This window comes from Macrobrachium nipponense, chromosome 13, assembly GCF_015104395.2.
Source record: "Macrobrachium nipponense isolate FS-2020 chromosome 13, ASM1510439v2, whole genome shotgun sequence".
Lineage (NCBI taxonomy): Eukaryota > Metazoa > Arthropoda > Malacostraca > Decapoda > Palaemonidae > Macrobrachium > Macrobrachium nipponense.
In genome coordinates this window covers 62,300,359-62,322,858 of record NC_087206.1, presented here as the reverse complement: position 1 = coordinate 62,322,858, position 22,500 = coordinate 62,300,359, and the positions used below count along the sequence as shown (strand labels likewise).

General features: G+C 36.1%; 1 protein-coding gene across 3 annotated transcripts in view; it reads left to right on the top strand.

Annotated features, from left to right (window-relative positions):
• Positions 1–22,500, top strand: part of LOC135225848 (Kv channel-interacting protein 4-like) — a 790,651-nt gene that overhangs the window by 685,670 nt on the left and 82,481 nt on the right. For all 3 annotated transcript variants that reach the window (XM_064265390.1, XM_064265392.1, XM_064265391.1), the window contains exon 4: positions 7,484–7,553. In XM_064265390.1, coding sequence (XP_064121460.1) covers positions 7,484–7,553 — 70 coding nt within the window. The remainder of the gene's footprint in view (positions 1–7,483; positions 7,554–22,500) is intronic.

Sequence of the window (22,500 nt, the reverse complement as noted above, 5' to 3'; positions counted from 1 at the left end):
TAATCGACAGGACGTTTTAAAAAATTGTCTATTCCTCCACTATTGTAATTTATAGGCGTAACTTTCATTTTTGTGCTATGATTTATAAATAGGTGTTTTTTATGTATATAAGGTATCATATACATGATACCTTTATGTAAGAATCTTTTAGGTATACGTAACGGATTCATGCACGTAAACATATTCATGTATTTCTGTTTATTGTAGAGAATGAGTAGGTATAGATATAATAATGATTAGAGGAATTAGGTCATAATAGTTATAATAATGTATAGAGGGATTGGTTCCTAATAGTTATAATAATATGTAGAGGGATTAGGTCCTAAAGAAAAGGTGAAATCAGAGTTGAGAGCTGAACAAAGAATAATTTTTCATAAAAATTTATTTTACATTTCTAAGTCATATATCGCATTCCCTAAACACAACCTTTTGCCAAAAAACGGCCAAATCCTTTGTGGTTGATCAATGAGACCTTTTTAGGAGATGGGTATCCAGATAGTTATTAACCTGTGCTGCCTGTTTGTAAACCTCCATCTTCTGTTATGAATGCACAAGGATATGGAGAGAGAGAGAGAGAGAGAGAGAGAGAGAGAGAGAGAGAGAGAGAGAGAGAGAGAGAGATGCTGTCATTTCTCATCTACTTTATCATTTAGGGCAGAAGTGTATTTTTTTCGAACTTAAATATGTGTATTGAATAGTTAGTTTTTGTAGTGCGCTCTCAATTACACCTTAGAAATAACACATTCCAACCCATATTCACAGATTTATTTAGAAAGAACCCCCTAATCAATTGATTTTCTACAAATAAAGTGTTTTCCTGGCATCATTGTGTATATGTAAGATGGCATTAGGCCACGTTACCATGAACTGTACTACGATGACCAGCCGTGTAACATATATCTAGATGGCAGTTAGTTAACGAGAATTGCCAATAGAATTTTAGGATATTATATTAATCCTCTATGGCTGTGTACTCGGAATGCTCACATATGATAGCACATAAGATAGCAAGTCTGACAGAACTAATAAACCGATCTGACTTTCGGTGAGAGAAAGGGCATGACTTGGAAAGCAGTTAGTCTGTGTAAAGCGAGGTACTTCAGGCCAGTTGGGCTTTCTGAGTCACAGCAATCGCTTCCATAATAACTAAGATGAAAACATATGTAGAAAAGTGAGCGTTGATAGTGTAGAAACAGAGCATCATCATGCTGGAAAGGGAATAAAGATTACAACAGAATAAAAGGTTAAACTGAAAGGTTATGAATACTGAAAGGTCGAGAGGGTAGAATGGATTGTTTGCAGTTTCGAGTGTAGCTAAAATGCTTTTATTTATGTATTACTATATATACATTATTTATATATATTCATATATGTGTGTATATATATATATATATATATATATATATATATATATATATTTATACTTATATGTTTATATATAGATATATATATATATATATATATATATATATATATATGTATGTATATGTACTATACGTATATGTGTGTGTGTAATTGTAATAGCCACAATGCCCTCTTAACTTCTCAAATTTTGGCTATTACAATTACATATGTATCTGGTGAAAATGATCAGTAGATTCTACACACACACACACATACACATATGATATATATATATATAATATATATAATATATATATATATATATATATATATATAGTACCAATTGCGCTGTTAATTATAAAGAAGAAGAAACGGTAAACTGCACCAAATGTTACTTGATCCCTCCACAAGAGCACTCATTCCCTTCTCTATTCATTCAGAAGGTTCCCCATTAGCCCAAACTTGCAAAGTGTTATATATACTATATTTTAACTGGAAACCCAGTCCTTTTACCGTTTTGGCCAAAACAAACGTGAGGTAAAATGAGCGAAGGAAAAGGATTGGTTGTTTTGCAGTTTTAGAAAGATGTCCACTTTTGAAATTTGCAGGAAGGCAGTTCTTCTGTACTTTCTTGATTTAGTACTCTATCACCTGCAGACATTATGCATTCCATGTTCATTCACGACCCATCTACTCTACTATGTTTTTATGCATCACTTCACCCGTACAGGTATTGGACAGCCATTTTCTTATAAAGTATCAATTATAAGAAAACACTGTAGAGGGGAAAATAGGAGAGAATCCTATTAATAACAGCAACTATAGCTGGTTCACTTAAGATAGTCTTATCCCAGCCCCATTTACGCCTCAGACCAGTCACTCTCTCGCCTCCAAACTCTATTATTCGTGCCTCATTTCTCCCATAAAAATATTTCAGTTTCAAAGCTCACAGCAAATGGTTCTTTATGCAATACTCACTCGTCCCCCTCCACATTGCCTCTACCGATTCTCTCATGATTGGTTTGCCACATGCTGGGTTGTCCCTTTGCTTTCAAACTTCTTGCATAACACTCACTTGGTCTGCATTCTTTTGTCCTGTCAGAACCTGGACTGTTCTCCCCTCCTTTCAAACCTCCAGCTTACTCATGGTGCGTGCTTAAATCTACGGTCAAATAGCGCGTCGTTTCAACAACGAAAATTAAAATAAATATGCTATATTTTATTAGAAATGATTTTTGTGAACAGTTTAACATGCACATTATTAGTTTTTTTTTTACATTTTCATTCTGTTAAATAAATCATAAATATCCTATCCTAAAATGCCTGTATCTCATTCACTGCGCAAAACACATTTTGCAGACCTTTTTAGGTTCTTCTATAGACCTTTCCTACCCCCAAACAACAACAACAAAGTAGTTTGTAAGCTTATTCCCCGTGTAATTCTTGTAGTCTCCTCTATCACCTTGACCATAATACAGAGGAACATTTATTCCGCCCTGCCATTCATAAGGAATCTGTCCCTCGTCCAGACATACCCTCCAGACATCGTACGCTGATTGGAACTCAAATCACGAGGCTGATTATAAAGAACACAAAAAATATTTTATATTTTCTGATAAAATATCAATGTTAAAAAAAAATACTGTTTTGGGGGAAAAACAGGAGAGAATCTTATTAATAAGAGTAACTAGTATCACAATGCAAACAGTCATCAACTCGGAATGCTTGTGTGTGGTAGGGTAAGAGATCTTTGTTACCCAGTAATTTTAAAAAAATGTATTGCACTCACTCATACGTCCTTTCGAGTCTGAGCCTAGAATCATTTTGTCGTCCCTCTCTCTCTCTCTCTCTCTCTCTCTCTCTCCCCAATAACATTTTAAAATAGACTGATTAAGTCTCCGATTTGTGAAATAAACGACATCCTCTCCGCGGGGGAAGAATTCTCTAGTTCCTCTCCCCTCCTCTCCCCCACCACCCAATAAACGAGGACCAGTCTACCTACCCCCCACCCTGGTTCCCTAATAATATCGGGCCCTCTTTGCCTCGATTCATCATTGGATGGAGATAGAAGGTTGTTAACGTTCCATCTGTGATAGACAACTATTGTTGTTTCCAAAGGAATAAATGAGATGGGCCGGCTGTTTTTATCAGCGGTTTTTTTTTTTTTTTTTTTTTTTGTGAGCTGGGCTTTATTGTATAAATTCCTCTCTCTCTCTCTCTCTCTCCTCCTCTCTCTCTCTCACTCGTCTCATCTCTCTCTCTCTCTCTCTCTCTCTCTCTCTGGCGTCGTAAAGTAAGGGGTAATGTGCAAGACTTATAATGAAATAACCCCTTTCAATTCCCATGGCGGACAAAGAAACGATCGCGTACCCTTAAAAATCTTAAAAGTAAAATTATAGTAGACCTTTGTTGGACTAAGCTATGAAATATACATCCACGACTGTTAGTGGACTGTTTGTGGGCCAAGGGTGGGAAGGAAGGAGGGAGAGAAAGGAGAGAAAGACTTGTCAAAAGTAACAGAATTGATGTGATCAACATTCCACTACTATAATGTATACCACTATATCACTGCTGACAGCGCAAGGACTTCGAAGAGGTATTCCGCGTCCCATATGACTGAAGTCATCCGTTAGGTACTTTCTCACTATTTTTTAGTATTTCAGGCTATGAAAGAGCCATAGCGGCTGCTGAAGGCCAATAGTAAAGAAAAAAAAAGGTAAAGTAACAGGTTGCAATAGTCAAGAATACAAAACTGTGCTGACCAAAATGGAGACAGGATTTAAAAAAAAAAAAATGACGAGAGGTATCAAACAAGAAATCAAGGAAAGTAGGGACAGAGCGCCTCAGTGGCGTGATCGGTGAGGCCTTGGCCTGTCACCTCGGTGGCCGGGAGTCAGATTCTCGGGCATTCCATTGAGGTGTGAGAGAGGTGCATCTCTGGTGATAGAAGTTCACTCTCGACATGGTTCGGAAGTCACGCAAAGCCGTTTGGTCCCGTTGCTGAATAACCCCTGGGTCCATGCAACGTACAAACACCAAACAAACAAACAAACGAGTAGGAACAGTACGATGGTAGTACTTGGTTGCTTGAATATTATGGAAATTACTGCTTTTATTTAAGCACTGTGAGACTAATATCATAATCATTGTGAATTGAACATTTGTCTAACTAAAACCAGTTTCTACGTCCCAGGCTAACTAACCTTTTATCTGAGAAAATTTATTTTTCACTAAGATACCATTTTCAAAATTATTTCCCCAAAGGAACGTTCACTTCTGCAATGATTTGATGAAATAGAGACCTTTCCTCATATTTGTCTTCGTAGAGAAGAGGGAAATTAATAATAATCAGAGACAAAATGTCGTCGAGACTATAACTGTCTATTATGACGAATGGCTTCCATTCGTTGGGACCTTTTGGATTAGCTGGTGATTGGATTTATTTTCCTTTGCACTAATGATCTGAGCTTTTATAAAAGTCAACACTTTTCCTTTACTCTAGCAAGAGGTATTTTTCGAAGCGCTGCTGGAATCCGTTGTCAAAATACTGCTCAAAAACTCAGTGGGTAACAGCGATCATTTGGAATAAGTGATAAAAAACAAAATAGTTGTTTTGGTTTTCAGAAAGAATACTGTCAAGGACGAATATTATTATAAGATTAATGAAAGAATTATACGAATTCAAAGTGAAGGCTTTTTGAGCTAAAACAAAATTTAAAATTTAAAAATACCCTGAAGTTTCTTCAGTAGAATCGAGTTTTCTATACAACATATCATGCAATATAAAACCGTCAACTATGACCAAGTCAGACCAACAGCTCTCCAGTTGCTCACCAGATACGGTAGAGTGAGGGTGCGTCCCATGGCGCTGCCAGATGCACGATCCATGGTTAACTTTAACCTTAAATCAGATGAAAACTACTGGGGCCAAAAGGTTGCAGTTTGGTATGTTTTATGATTGGAGGGTGGATGATCAACATGCCAATTTGCAGCCCTCTAGACTCAGCAGTTTTTTTTTTAGAACTGAGGGCGGACAGACAGACAGACAAAGCCGGCAAAATCAGATGATTGGAAGGTGGATGATCAACATACCAATTTGCAGCCCTCTAACCTCAACAGTTTTTTTTAGAACTGAGGGCTGACGGACAGACAGACAAAGCCGGCAAAATAGTTTTTCTTTTACAATAAACTAGAAAGTATCGATACATTTTGATGGCACCGAGCTTATACGATGTTTGTTGTGCCTTTCGCCACAAAACATTAAAAGTTTATATGAACTTCTGCAGCGGCCTGAGGCTGGATTTACCCATTGTGTGCGATGTTGTATTGTCCCTGGAATAAGGGAAACCCGAAATGACTGTCCTATTTTCCCTTGGATGGCCACTGGTGGCATGTTCGTATTATTTTTTCTGTGGAACGTGGAGTTACTTTATTTTCGTGGACGACAGATTGTCGAATATTCTACGTATGAGGAAATCTGTGTACGTTTTTCCTGTTTAAGAAATATTTGGCATACTACGTAGTCTGTGTGAAAGGGCATATAGTATACACACTATTTATTTATAAATATACTAGCTGACCAGCCCGGCGTTGCCCGGGAAATCTCTGATAACATTTCTGTGAATATAGTGAAATATACATGTATGCAAAATACTTCAGCGTATTTATTTTCAAGAGAGAAAAGACTAATTTTGACAAAACTACGGCAAAACTGTAAATTAAATATCTGAAAAATGGAATTCACCAGAGGGAAACTTATGGATAGCAGTGGGAGCTGTAACAAATGGCAAATTGGAAAATGATTCATAACGTAACAGGTGGTCGTGGGGAAGTTCATTTTCGCCTAAGTGATTCATTCCATCATCTTTTCTTACACCTCTTAATATGTAATTCCTCCGGACGTCTAACTCTTTTATTTTTATCTCTTTTCTAAAATATCGATATTGCCTGCTGAGACGAAAGGGGGTCATCACTGTAAAACGTCTTGCAGAAGGTCCTAGATTGTTTTCTTGTTATCTTTGAGGGGTGCGCGTTGCAGCAATACAGTTGGTAAATTACATAAAATATCTCCCGTAGCGGGTTAGTGCCGTCAGTCCACTTCATGCGGTGCACTGTAGGCATTACTTAAGGTTTTTTGCAACGCCACTTCGGGCCCCAGCTGCAAACCCTCTCGTTCCTTTTACTGTACCTCCTTCCATCTTACTTTCCACCCTCTCATTCCACTCTCTCCTTACAATTAATTCATTAGGCAACATCGAGATTTTCCTCCTGTTAACCTTTCAAACTCCTACTGTCAAATTTCCTTTCCAGCGATGAATAACATCATTGGTCCCAGTGCTTGGCCTTTGGCCTAAATTCGGTATTCAATTCAATTTACACAAAATATTAATTTTGATGATTGTAAACTATATGTTTACCTGTTCACGCATTCGCAGTCTAGACTGCCCGAAGAATTGTTTCTGAATTGAAGGGGAACGCGTAGATGGCAAAGTTAGAGAAGTTGGAACTGCCAGATGGGAAGAGATGGGATGGAATGGGGTTGAAAGCAGAAGCAGAAAGCAGGTCAGCTAGGTTAGTCTTTACGATATGGCGCCCCGCTTTTTTTCAGGAATGGTCCCGGTACCCTGTTACACGAGAATATTATGCTTCTTGGTATAGGTTCATTTAAACTGCAAATTTGTTGAAACTTAGAATCAAGGTACCTTGTTGTTTTGGGGATTATTTTCCAAAACATATTTGAACATCGACTTTCTTTCGAGGCCACAACTCGTGTTAAAGCACACGATTTTTTATATCTGAGTTGATGAAACATTATCAGTTATATTATGCAGCAGAGATTAAATTCAATTGAATCAAGTAATGCTGGTATTGATTGATAGCATCTGTTCATCAGCTGAAATCTAGATATAATTATCTGTGATTGGGAAAAACACTCTATCATGACTGTATATAATGTTCTAAGAGGTCCACAATGAAAAATAAAATGTTGCGAGTTCGTGTATAATTTAAAAGCCCTTTAAATTATAGACGAACTCGCAACATTTTTTCATTGTTGTGGACGTCTTGGAACATTATCTGTGATGTTGATGCGTCTTGGAGTTTTCATTTATAATTATCATTATCCAACTTTTCTTTTCAGGAATGTCCCAACGGCATTGTCAGCGAAGACACCTTCAAAGGCATCTATTCACAGTTCTTCCCTCAGGGAGGTAAGAAGATAAGCCATTATGTAGTTTTTTTACGATTTTCCAATTTATAAATTTTTCCTTCCATTGACGATAAAATGCACAAATGTAGTGTGATGTCATGTCGTTTTCTGCTAGTCTGCTCTTAACCTTCATCTAGTGATGCTTTCCCAAAACAAATCGTGTTATGTACTTTCAAATGTTTACTTTCATTAAGGATAAAATGCACAAATGCAGTGTGATGTCATGTCGTGTGGCTCCCCCTTACGTTTTCTGTGATTTTGCTCGTAACCTTTTTCTGTTATTTTGCTTTTAACCTTCATCAAGTGATGCTTTCCTGATAAAGATAGGTTCTCCTTTCCCAAAATAAATCATGTTATGTACTTTCATTTTTAGTAAACATTCTGAACTGTACTAGACGGACGTCGTCCACTTTCCAGCGGCATATAGTATATTGGCGGTGATTTAATCCATCTCTTGACTAGGTTGTCGGAGAACAATTCACCGCTCCATATTCATGAACGATCTGATAACCTCGATCGATGAGTTCCAGTCGAGAACGATGTTGGCTCTCTGATACAACGAGACTCGATCGCAATTTAGTGTTAGATAATCCAAAGCTCTTTAAATGGACTGTTGCACAAACTTTGACTTTTGTTACAAACGCTCGTATAACTAACTGAAAATTTTATTGAAAGACACTATTTCCACCTGGATTCTGCTTCTAACTGCTGAAGAAGGAATCTGCAATTTGTATATAAAAAAAAAAGATGTAGTGTGCGTCCGTAAAAAACGGCTTCTGCTTTTAAACCGAGATAAAGAGCTAAAATAAGTCTCTTTTAATAGCTAAAGAGTGTGCCAACAATGTCTGGAGGCAATTTTGAATAATTAGTGTTAGGATTTGCGTTAAGATCGACTTGAAAAAATCATCTTTTTCTTCCGGTGGCCATAGATTAAAAGGCCTTTTTCACCTTGCTAATAGACCATCCAACAGCCTTTTATTCACCTAGTGTTAAATTAAATTATGGTTCTTTACTAGAAGTTAAATCGTTCCATTTTTTTGCAGTTGACATTAGGTTACTCATTTTTAATTCAAGTTAGGCTCCTCTTTTTATTTCTCTTTAACGCCAAATTCTCCAATGGCTTTTGGTATTTTTAGTATTTTTATTATATATTGCTTGGCTTTTTTTTCTCTTCGTCAGATTATCCAATCTTTTTGCTTTGAGTTTGCTTTGAACTATTTTTTTTTTCAATCGACGAGGAAAATGGTCATCGCAGTAATCCTAAGTCCGCTTGAAGTATTTTCAAGTATTTAAAATCAAGGAAACTTAGTCGCGCTCTGATACTTTTCATTGAGTTTACATGTGCTTTATATATTACATATATATATATATATAATATAATATTAATAATATAATATACATCTATATATATATTTAGATATATATATATACATATATATAATATCTATATATATATTATAATATATAATAGATAATTGTATAATATATTATATATATTATATATATGTGTGTGTGTGTGTGTTTGTGTTTTTTGTGTGTGTATAAGAGAGAAGGAGAGAGAGAGAGAGAGAGAGAGAGAGAGAGAGAGACATTCTTCACTATCAATTCTTGCTTCGTTTTTATAAAATTCGCACGCTAAGATAGGTATGTACGTACGTATATAGTTTCCTAGATTGTAGTTAGTATTAAATATACATCATCATCATTGCGTATCACGTACTACTGATTACAGTTGTATTCCCCCTAACTTATACGAAAGCCATATCTGACGTGGTTACCCGGTGGGCTTTTACCAAAGCTCGAAGCATCGTCATAAACCTAATCCGGTTGTATCAGTCGCCAACCAGCAGGACTTGGAAAGGGCTCTGAAAAATCATTTATTCTTAGAATTATTTTGACGGAACCACCGAGTGCCGCTTGTAGACTATCGCTGGGAAGGCTAAAGAAACTGATGTCCTGGTAAGAAAAGACTGTGTGTGTGTTTGTGTGTCTGTGTGTAACGGACGAAGAGCATAAAAAGGTGAAAGCCTCGCACCTGGCTCCCTTCATTACTGCCTACAGTGTGTCACCCAAGGGACACTATAAACGTACACCCATGGGGATCGTTGTTTAGGAAAACGCAATGGGGTCGTATTCTATTTGTGGACATCATCGCTGAAGCAAAAAAGTTAGAGGCAATAAGATTTGCCGAGATGGAAAAAGACAACCTTTTTTTTTTTTTTTTTTTTTTTTTGCAGTCTGCACGAGTGACCGACTTCATTTTTGGCGTCACATAGCGCCATTACGCTGAGGAGGAGCGAGGAAGGTCAAGCGCTATTAAGGGCGTCTCTTTTTAGCCCCCCGAGTCCTGCCTTGATTCATGGAGAAAAATGTACAGTAATAAAAGTGTCGTGTGCTCGGGGGGGAAACTTATTTATTCTTGCTCTTCCGCCCCAACCTCCCCTCCCTCTCCCACCCACCCCTACTAACCCCCCTATCCACAATTCCCAAAATAGAACTTGGTGAGGTAGGTCCTCGGTTTTTTTTCGTTTTTTTTTTTTTAATTTCTTTTCTAATCTTGCTCTAACTTTGTTGCAGTATTCAGAAATATTTTTTTGAGAAGTAAGTTTTATTATTTTGGTTTTTGGCTTTGCATACACAACGTACTGATAGTTTATTATAGATGTTAATGACGGAACTTTTCCCCACATATATTTCAGTTTTTGGGGGAGCTCAATTCTTCAGTCACCTTCTTCTTCTTCGTTCTCCTTATTAGTATTAATATTATTCGAATATTTGGAAAACATAAAAGCCTCTTGACATTAGTGAACATGAGATTTAGAGCCTCTCTCTCTCTCTCTCTCTCGTAAAAGATAACGAATGCACTGATCGTTTTTATATAGTTTATCATGTTACTATAACTGGTTTATTTTATCAGTTTATTACCCAGTAAATCAGTTACGCCGGAAAAAAGATATCTTTTTTGGTATACCTAAATAAAGTTAGCTATAGCGTTTTAGAGACATAACTGCGAGCCAGAATGTGTTTCTCTCTCTCTCTCTCTCTCTCTCTCTCTCTCTCTCTCTCTCTAGATATATATACATATATGTGTGTGTGTGATGTACAACGTGTCAAAAATTGAAGCATTGCTCATAAAACTCAACCAGTTTTTGCTTCAGTGTTGTGAGCCATCTTGTAAAGAACTGATACATGGTCTCTCTCTCTCTCTCTCTCTCTCTCTCTCTCTCTCTCTCTCTCTCTCTCTAGGTATATATGTGTGTATGTGTGTGTGATGTACAGCATGATGAAAATTGAAGCATTGCTCATAAAACTCAACCAGTTTTTGCCTATAGTTTTCTGAGCCATTTTCTAAAGAACTGATACACAGTGTCTACCTTAAAGTACTTCGCTCTCTCCGTCTTTCTCTCTCTCTCGTCCAACATCTCGTCTCTCATCTCGTCTCATCCTCTCTCTCTCTCTCTCTCTCTCTCTCTCTCTCTCTCTCTCTCCCTGAATAAGATTAGACCCACAGAGCAACCTTTATTAAACCTAAAGCGGCCGTTTAAAGGAAGCCTTTATTAACCGTTTATGAAAATCCCCTCTCTGACCCACCCACCCACACACACATACACACACACACACACACACACACACGCGCGGACACAGGCGCCTCTCTCATATATAGCACTGCTGCTGAGGTGATAATGGCAACTTGCATTATGATGATGATGATGATGATGCTGATTATGATGACGACTGTTGTTCTCGGTGGATGTAGGAGGAGGAGGCGTTTATTTCCTTGTCGCTTATTCGGGGAGTAAGCCTACAAACTACTTTGTTGTTGTTGTTTTGGCGGAAAAAGTCTAAAAAGGTCTGAAAAAGGTGTTTTGCGTTGCGTTAAACACAGGAATTTTAGGATAGGGTGTTTATGATTTATGTATTAGAGATGCAATATTAAAAAAATTAATGATGTGTATATTAAACGGTACAGAATAATTATTTCTAATAAGATATATCATATTTTAATTTTCGTTGGTGAAACAAGGCTCTATTTGACTGTAGATTTCAGCACTAAAGATATGGGAATATAAAGATAGGATGTATAAGATTTATTTATTAGAAAGAAAATGTAAAGGGAATTAATAATGTGCATATTAAACGGTACAGAATAATTATTTCTAATAAAATATCTTATTATTTTCATTTTCGTTGGTGAAACCAGGATCTATTTGACAGTAGATTTTATCACATTTAATCTATTTGGTGTACTGAATTTAGAGGCTATATTTCTGTTCGATTATTCTCTCTCTCTCTCTCTCTCTCTCTCTCTCTCTCTCTCGTGAAAAGTCAGCGAGGACAGGAGCGCCCATTGCTCATAGGAGAATCCCCCTTATTTTGCCCGATGCTCGATTCATCCTTAATGGCTCCATCGTTCGTTCCTCGATATAAACAGGCCTCTTGACTGAAGGGAGTATGTTGGGCCCGTCAGACGCAACCATTTATCCTCGGCCTTATCGAATCCTTAATGAGGATGGATGAGAGGATATTCAACGCATCTCCTTTTGACTCCTTGTAGGATTCCTTGCGAACAAAAGGAGCCAATTACCATAAACCAATAATTAGATCGCATGCTTCTGGCCCGAATATTTCAGGAGATAGAGAGAGAGCAAAGGAGAGAGTAAATTTCAGGAGATAGAGAGAGCAAAGAAAAGATAAAAGAGCTGGAGATAGAGAGCAAAGAAGAGAATAAATTTAAGGAGATAGAGAGCAAAGAAGAGAGAACATTTCAGGAGATAGAGAGCAAGGAAGAGAATAAATTTCAGGAGATAGAGAGGAAACAAGAGAGAACATTTCAGGAGATAGAGAACAACGAAGAGAGAAAGAGTAAATTTAAGGAGATAGAGAGCAAAGAAGAGAGAACATTTCAGGAGATAGAGAGCAAAGAAGAGAGAAAAGAGCTGGAGATAGAGAGACCAAAGAAGAGAGAACATTTCAGGAGATAGAGAAAGCAATGAAGAGAGTAAATTTCAGGAGATAGAGAGCAAAGAAGAGAATAAATTTCAGGAGATAGAGAGCAAGGAAGAGAATAAATTTCAGGAGATAGAGAGCAAACAAGAGAGAACATTTCAGGAGATAGAGAACAAAGAAGAGAGAAGGAGATAGAGAACAAAGAAGAGAGAAAAGAGCTGGAGATAGAGAGCAAAGAAGAGAGAAAATTGCAGGAGATAGAGAGACCAAAGAAAAGAGAATTTTTCAGGAGATAGAGAGCAAAGGAGAGAGAACTTTTCAGGAGGTAGAGAGCAAAGGAGAGAGAAAATTTCAGGAGATAGAGAGCAAAGGAGAGAGAACTTTTCAGGAGGTAGAGAGCAAAGGAGAGAGAAAATTTCAGGAGATAGAGAGCAAAGGAGAGAGAAAATTTCAGGAGATAGACAGACCAAAGAAGAGAGAAAATTTCAGGACATAGAAAGAGCGTATAAGAGAGTAAATTTCAGGAGATAGAGAGCAAAGAAGAGAGAAAAAAGCTAAAGTCGCTCTCCTTTGAAATGTTTTTGTACAAAAATGAAAAAAATATAATGAGAGGAATACAGGTTGAAGGCTGTTTTCTATGGAAGTTTCCAGTACATCAGGAGAGAGAGAGAGAGAGAGGAGAGAGAGAGAGAGAGAGAGAGAGAGAGAGAGAGAATGATTCCATGGCTAGAGTTCGTTTTCAGTGGATTTTCATTTTAAAATGTAGAGAGAGAGAGAGACTGCTTTAAGGTTAAACTTTGTTTTCAGTACGAGTTTACATCGAGAGAGAGAGAGAGAGACCTTACCTTACCTTACAGACCTTACAGTTCGTTCGGGTTGCCCCAGGTCCCTCAGTGTGAGGCACCTCTAATGTCTACCAGAAGAGTTGCTAGTACATCTCTTCCGGTATATTTTGCATCTTCTTCCAATCTTGGATGGTCTGGGATGCAGTTTAGATATTTGTCGAGCTTATTCTTAAACACATCTACGCTCACTCCTGATATATTCCTCAGATGAGCTGGCAACGCATTGAATAGACGCTGCATTATCGATGCTGGTGCGTAGTGGATTAATGTCCTGTGTGCTTTCCTTATTTTTCCTGGTATTGTTTTGGGCACTATTAATCTACCTCTGCTTGCTCTTTCTGATATTTTTAGTTCCATGATATTTTCTGTTATTCCTTCTATCTGTTTCCATGCCTGAATTATCATGTAGCGTTCTCTTCTCCTTTCTAGACTATATAATTTTAATGATTGTAGTCTTTCCCAGTAGTCAAGGTCCTTAACTTCTTCTATTCTAGCTGTAAAGGAACTTTGTACACTCTCTATTTGTGCAATATCCTTTTGATAGTGTGGGTACCATATCATATTGCAATATTCAAGTGGACTACGAACATATGTTTTATAAAGCATAATCATGTGTTCAGCTTTTCTTGTTTTGAAGTGCCGTAACAACATTCCCATTTTTGCTTTACAGTTTTGCCAAAAGAATTGCTATTTGATCATTGCATAACATGTTCCTATTCATCATCACACCAAGGTCTTTAACTGCTTCCTTATTTGTGATTGTCTCATTATTAGGTCCCCTATATGCATATGCTTTTCCTTCTGTTCCTCCATAATTTATTGATTCAATTTTATCAGAGTTAAATACCATCCTATTTTCCTCTGCCCAATCATATACTTTGTTAAGGTCTCTTTGTAGAGCGTTCCTATCTTCATCCAAGTAATTTCTCTACTTATTCTTGTGTCATCAGCGAAACTACTCCACTACCGAATCCTTAACATTACTGTCTATGTCTTCATCATAATAACAAACAGTATTGGCAGCTAACACCGTACCTTGTGGCACACCGGATATTACCTTGGTTTCATCCGATTTCTCATCGTTTGCAATAACTATCTGTTTTCTGTCTGTAAAAATTCTTTTAACCATCTTCCTATTTTATCTACGATATTGTTTGTTTTCTAATTTTCTTTGCTAATATATTATGGTCTACTTTGTCAAAAGCTTTTGCAAAGTCTAGATAAACCACATCTGTTTCATTTCCGCTTTCATATTTTTGAATATGTTCTCACGGTGGACTAACAGTTGGGTTTTGTGTACTTTTTTCCGGGTACGAAACCGTGTTGTCCTATATTAAACAAATTATTTTTTTATTAAATGTTTCATAATATTTTTCTTCATTACCCTTTCATACACTTTCATAATATGTGATGTTAGACTCACAGGCCTATAATTACTTGCCTCAAGTCTTGATCCATTTTTGAAAAGTAGGGGTGATATAGCTAATTTGTGCTCATCATAAATCTTGCCTGTATCTACACTTTGTCTTAATAATATTGCAAGTGGCTTTGCGATAGAATGAACTACTTTCTTTTTTAACAAAATAGCAGGGATTCCATCAGGCCCTGCAGCAGCTCCATTTTAATTTCATTAATTGCCTGCACAATATCAGCTTCATTAATTTCTATGTCAGCTAAATATTCACTATTTTCGTCCCTTACTTCTATATCATTATCTTCATTATCTATTCTAGGGGTGAATTCTCTCTTATATCGTTCTGCCAGTATGTTGCAAATTTCCATTTTTCATTTTATTCGTTAATCTCCCTTCAATCTCAGAGGGCCTATTTCTATTCTTCTTTTATTCATCTTCTTCGCATATGAGTATATAGTTTGGGTTGGTTTTGCTTGATATATAATAGGGTTTTTTCTTCCAATTCCCGTTTTTTTTCATTTTCTTTTGATTGTATAATCTTTTGTTCTGCATTTCTATCTTACTTTTTTAGTTCTATAACTTTCCATGCATTTTTTTCTTTTGCAAGACCTTTTTTCCACTTTCTGATTTTCTGGAACAAGATTCCTTCTGTCTCTTGGTATGCATGAATGATGTTTACTTTTCTTCTTCGGTATATATTTATCCACTATTTTTCTCTAATATTTTATATATACTCCTATTTACCCTTATGTCATCGCTTACGAAAATGTTATCCCATTCTTTGTTTAATTCTTCATTTATTTCTGACACCATTTTATATTTTTACTGTAGAAGTTGTATTTTCCATATCCTTCCCCACTTTTTCATTTCTGCTTATCTCTGTTTTCACTTGCTTTGGAATGAACTGTTTAATTCTATGACATTATGGTCTGAAATACTCGCATTATAAACTATTATTTCTTTAACATAATTCACCTCGTTCACAAATACTAGGTCTAAAGTATTTTTCCTTTCTTGTTGGCAGGTGATTTATTTGTTGAATGTTGTATTCTAGTAGCATATCTAATAGCTTTTCGAATTGCCTCTTATCTTCTGCACTACTATTACTCCCTTTTTTATATGTATAAGTACATCCACAATCTCCTATTCGTTCTTTCCATTCTACGACGGAAAGTTGAAGTCACCAGATAGGAGAATAGTCCAGTCCTTGTGATTTCTACATATATCATCCAATTTTTCAATTATTAAGTCAAACTCTTTAGTATTAGGAGGTCTATATATTACAATGTTCATTAATTTTCAGATTCAAATTCTACCGCTATTAGTTCACATTCTGAGTTACTATATTTCTCATATATTTTTCCTTGTTTTTGTCTTTCCCATATATTGCGGTTCCCCCTTGATTCCTATTTTTTTCTATCTGATCTATAAAGTTTGGAACCCTTTTATTTGATCATCATTCCCAGTCTCTTGGGAATACCAGGTTTTCACTTATATTCATTATATCTATTTTTCTTTTCAATTTGGGTTAGTTCTTCTAAGTACTCTATTTTTCTTTTGAGTTACTCGTAACTAAACCCTAAACCCTGCGCATTCATCACTATGATGGTTTTGCGTGTTTTCTCCTTCATTTTATATTGGTATTAATAAGGATTTTCCCATGTCTCTTTCCTGTTCTGGTATGTTTTGTTCTTTTTTTCATTTCCAGAAAATTCTGACATTAAAAAATCCAACTTTTCCATAATATTTGATCTTCCTTCATCATAATTATTCATTTTGTGTCTGAATCTGCAATTTTCTCCGTTTCTGCAATATCCTCTTGCATAATAAATACAGTTATTATCCCTTGAGTAGAATTTTGGAGCTGATGCATTGAAATTTTTTTTTTGCTGACATCTCTGCATATCTCATTGGTGGTTTGCTTTTCTCTTTTACCTGATATTCTTGATTTTCTCTCTTTATTTGTTTCTTTCTTATTTTGGATTTTATTACTTGGTTGGTTATTTATTTGATTATGATTCATGGCTACAGGGTGCATATATTTGCATTTTTTGTCGAACTTACACCTCCTTTTCCTTCTTTTAGGTTTTTGCATATTTTTGGATGCAGATCTCTGCAATTCATCCCCATATCCATCTAGGTATGCACATTTACCATATATTTCATAGTTGTGACATACCTTAGGATGTTTGTAGTAACATCTTTCTCCAAATCTGCAATTCCCTCTTTTCAAAAGGTTGCAGATTTTGTCTTTCTTGTCTATTTTTTCCTCTTTCCCGTCATTGTGTAGATCTGGGTAGAGCCTCTTCGGTGGATTTGCTTTTCTGTTGCCATATCGTAATTTACTTTCTTCGTAGGTATGCTGCTTTATTGCCTCATATGTAGTATCAATGAGTATCTCTGCATCCATCTTTTATCTTGTTCTTTGTTTTTTCCTATTATTTTTTTTTTCTGTCATTTCATTTTTGTTTACTTCTCTTCCGTTTTCCTCTTCTTCTTCTTCTTCTTCTTCTTCTTCTCTTCCTCTTCTTCTTCATCCTCAACTATTTGTACATTCAATCTTGATTTAATAACATTGTCTATCCATGATAGACATGTTGAACAAAAATTTTTTTTATCTTTTCTCATATCTTGTATTACCTCAGCACACTGTGGATGGGTCGGAATGTTGCATGCAGCACATTTTCTGATTAGGTTTTGTGGATTGACTATGCTATACCAAACCTTACACAGTTTTGCATGCTTTTGGCATTCTTTTTTCCTAATGCGTCAATTAGGATATTCACAAGATTCACCTTATTCATTTCTTTGTCGGAATATGTTTGGTTTATGTATATTTTCTTTATGAGTCTCTTGACCACTTGGATTTTATTTTCGGAACTTCTTCAATTATTTTCAAGATGTTTTCATTAGATTTGTTCCAGTTTGAAAGGATTATATCCTTCTAATATCTATGAATGCTTTTTGATCTTTTTGGTTAGGACTGTTGTTGATTTCATAGATGAGAAAATGCCCAGGTTCCCTTCCTGCTACCTCATCGTATTGCGAATCTGCTAAACACGCTAAATTACGCCATCTCTTCCCGCAGTTGGAACTTACTGCCATCTTGTTCTGATTTACAGTATTACACTTGATAAACTAACTTAGAAGACGCTTTATCCTACTATTTTCACACTAATCTTATCACCGATAGTTCACGAACACTTCTAGATATTTAATTCTAGTCGTATGTTAAACTTGTGATATCTGTTGATTAATCTGATTTCACGCGGGAACGTCTCACCAAGCAAGATGGCTACTACAGAGAGAGAGAGAGAGAGAGAGAGAGAGAGAGAGAGAGAGAGAGAGAGAGAGAGTATGGTTAAACAATCCCTTTACTTGAGAAACTTCAGTATAAAGCTGACAAGAAAGAAAAAACACTAAGGTTGACGATCATTTCCGAAGGTGTCTAGTACAAAATAATGGTGATATTGCCGCTATAAGCGATGTTGCAATTGCTTAATTTTTATTATAAAAAATGCCACTTAAAACCAGTGAGAGCTATTAGTGATTTATAATGATGAATGCTAACAGATCAATTACTTCGGGAACGTGATTTTATTTCGATTTAAATGAGAATTTGGGAATTGGCAATGAAAACTAGTACGCTCACTTAATAATTCATTGAATTTCCTATTAGCTTCTGCGCAGACATGCAGGTGGACGGACCTACTATATATAGGAAGTCTGTGAAATGGCAGACACGATCCTACGCAAGCTGTCAAGATTGGTAATTGGATTATTACGGCGAGTAAAAAGTACCAGAGGTATGGGGGAGCGGAGAGAGAGAGAGAGAGAGAGAGAGAGAGAGAGATAGAATCTCTCGAATTCCAGTAGAACATAGCATTCAATATATATATATATATATATATATATATATATATATATATATATATATATAATATACACACACACACACACACAGAACCTTACATCCAAAGGAAATCATATGAAGTCATTCTGATATCCGTGGCTGAATTCGTGCTTAACGGTATACGAAATATCCATTAAATAAACATTCGTTTTTTTACACTTAAAAGATACAGCTCATTTGCAAAGTAGAAGAAATAATCAAGACTACCTTAAACGCACGTCAAAAGTATCGACAAAAAAATTAGGTAACGTGCCCTGTGGAGACGCAAAAAAAAAAAAAAAAAATAATAATAATAATAATAATTAATAGTAATAATAATAATAAATGACGTGCAAGGAGTACCGAGACTACGCCAACCTAATAGTGAATTTCTCTTGATTGTAATGTCCGCGTATTGATTATATAAAAGAGCTTCATTCAGAAGTAAGTGAAACTCGCGTAATTCCCCGCTGTTGATTCAAGTCCCCGAGCGAGATGGAACTGTTATCATATCTCCAATTTTTGCATCCTTTAATGGACATTTTCCCTTTTGATTGTCGGATCTCTCTCTCTCTCTCTCTCTCTCTCTCTCTCTCTCTCTCTCTCTCTTCTGAACAGGCTGTAATGCCGCATATTTTGAGAGAGCTCTCACATTTAAGGAAACTGTTCTCTCTCTCTCTCTCTCTCTCTCTCTCTCTCTCTCTCTCTCTCTCTCTCTCTCTCTCTCTCTTGTGTGTATATAGATATATGTGTCGTGTAAAATGCACATATAATGTATTCATATACAATATTTACACATGCACATCTTTGTGTGTGTGTGTGTGTGTGTGTATGTATAGCTCTTTTCCCCATAAAATCCTATAATACGGAAGGGAAGAAATATAAAGATGAAAAAAAAAACCACTCCACTCCAGTATCGTGATGCGGTTTGGGAGACCTTAAAATAAATGTTTTTTTTATTCATTTATTTTCATTCACTATCTCAGTGTTTTAAATTTTAAAGTTTTTAGAAGGAAATGCACACATCCAAAAGACAAAAAATCAGTGTGATTTACCCCCCCCCCCCCCCCCACTTTCTGGAAAAACTTCAGACACGGAGGAATTACGATTAGGACACGCTATGAATAAACCATGTATCCTAGACCTCCACCGGGAATAAAAGGGCACTCTCCTCTATCATGTATAGAGGCAAAACATTTCTTCCTGAATATTTGACTAAGATTCGCTGCCTCTCCCTTACCTGGGATTTCTTTTGATTTCCTTTATTCGATGCGACCGAGGAGAACTTGGGATTATTATCCGGTTGATGCTGGTTTGGGACGAAGCTGCGTCATCAACGTAGAGTAATTGAATTTCGGGTTTTATATATCACACTTTCTTTCCAAAATATATATTGATAGATAGATAGATAGATAGATATATGTTCATATATACATTTTATATATCACATTTTGTTTCCACATTTACAGACCTACTATATGAATAAATTAATAAATTATGTATGTATGTGTATGTATGTTTATATGCATGACAGTGTATTAATGAATCTACTGTCACTGTCTCACACACACACACTGACTCACAGACAAATACCATATATATTTTATATATATATATATATATATATATATATATATATATATATATATATATATATATATATATCGTATATATAAACCACAAGATAAAAAAAGGTTAGGAATCACAGAAACGTAAAATAAAACTCAGCCAGTAGTAGTAGCTATGCGATCGATCAAAACATATGGCAACTGGAATGTTTGGAAGAAAGACGTAAGTAACACTACTACGTGTGTGGTTTGTGCCGTGCAGTACACGGTATACCGTAAGTTTTATGCATCTGTATCGTTTTCTACCTTACAATTATCATCCGGGCTTTTCCGTTATTCCCTACTTAGTTTCAGGTATCTTTAGTGTCCTTGTGGAATGAATATATTAATGGGAAAGATTCCCCAGTCAGAGCAAACATTATGGTATTTCGTCGCAAAATGCCAAAACCTTTCTCAACGACATAATCAATATTTACCTTGAAAAACGTTCGGCAAACGAGATGTCTAATGGCATGCGAGTTGTGGCTCACTGAAGACAGTTACTTGGGTTTTATATAAGTTCATTTTTTCCTAATTTCTAGGCAGTAAGTTTGTGATTTTTCCTATGTTCAAGGCAGTACATTTTTTAGTTTTGCTGATTTTCAAGGCAGTAACTTTGTAATTTTGCCTATTGCCAAGGTAGTAAGAACGTTTCCAGTAATAAAAGTTATTTTGGTGAAAAGAGATTTTGTTCAATGTTCTTTGATGATGAAAGAAAATCTAATGAAAGAAAACGGAATCCGATTCCTTCATGTAGCATCAATGGCCAGTACCCAAACCTTAAGAATAAGATAAAGTTATAGAATTTAAAAAAAAAAACGTTTAACCACGAAACAATTGACAGTCTTGTAAAAAAAAATTTTCAACCACGAAACAAATGACAGTCTTGTCTCCTAAAGAATAGAAGGTTATACGAATTATTATTATTATTATTATTATTATTATTATTATTATTATTATTTTATTATTATTATTATTATTATTATTTGATAACCCCATTTAACGCTACCCGTTATATCTTGGTTTTTTCATTATGGTAGGTGCTCCTTGGCGACGTGTGAGGGTGTACCCCCTAAAGGCTTTCCATCCATACTCTGAAAACTGATACAGATGAAGGTTTAGTACTGTTCTTCAGGAACCAACCCAGCTGCAACTTGATTAAAAAGACGCCCCACAGACCGTCTCCTAACCCCCGGTTTAGTTACTAACATCCCAACTAATAATTCTTCATCATGAATACCAGGTTTTTTCAACGTAACCCCCTGTCGTACTAACAAATGTCTGTGTGGTAAATTGCTTACAGGTTTTGAAGTCTTTGCAAAATAAAAATATAGCGAGTCGTTCCAATATAACACCAATTCGCCAGCTAACATATACATGACACTGACATAACTAGATAGTGTCTTTGCGACTAGCAAACATCTAGTATACATGAAGCATTGCCTTAACAAATGACGTTTGCGTAACCTTCCAAAATACCAGATAGCATCCGAGTCGCACTGGCCTGCCATTTCCACGTCACACAAGCTTTCTATCGAGCGTCAGCACGATGCAATAACATAACTTGTTTGCTTACAGCAACTTGACAAATTGCCGTGCTGAACACCCACATAACACTTACACTTTCTTCTTATTATTATTCTTCTTCTTCTTCTAGACCAATATAAGAGAAAATATGGGCGGTAGAAGTAACAGCCTTATCAAGCAATTGTAAGTCTTAAGACAGTTCTTTGTGCTCGAAGGAAAATGAAATGTGAGCTTCATTATCACAAGTGGATAAATCGTACCAACACACACACAAACACAAACACACACACACACACACTCTCACACACACACACACACACACACACACACACACACACACACACACACACACACATATATATATATATATATATATATATATATATATATATGTATATTATTTTTTTATATATATATAAGGAAATGTCTGAAATTCAATAGATCTTTTCTAGTAGCCATATTCTTAGTCTGGGGGCTTTTGTCACAGATGGGAACTGGACTTGTTTTTTTTATTTTGTTCCCTATGAATAGATTGACTTTAATATACTATATCCGTACGAAGCATGCATGAGATAGCTTGACACTAAATTGAAATTCTCAAACATTCAGTGATTAAAGTACAAACTGCCCATCGTTAAAGGTACTCATATACTATGAGAACATCTTGCCCACAGTGCACCTCAGGATGTACACTGATAGGCACCATCCCCCTACTA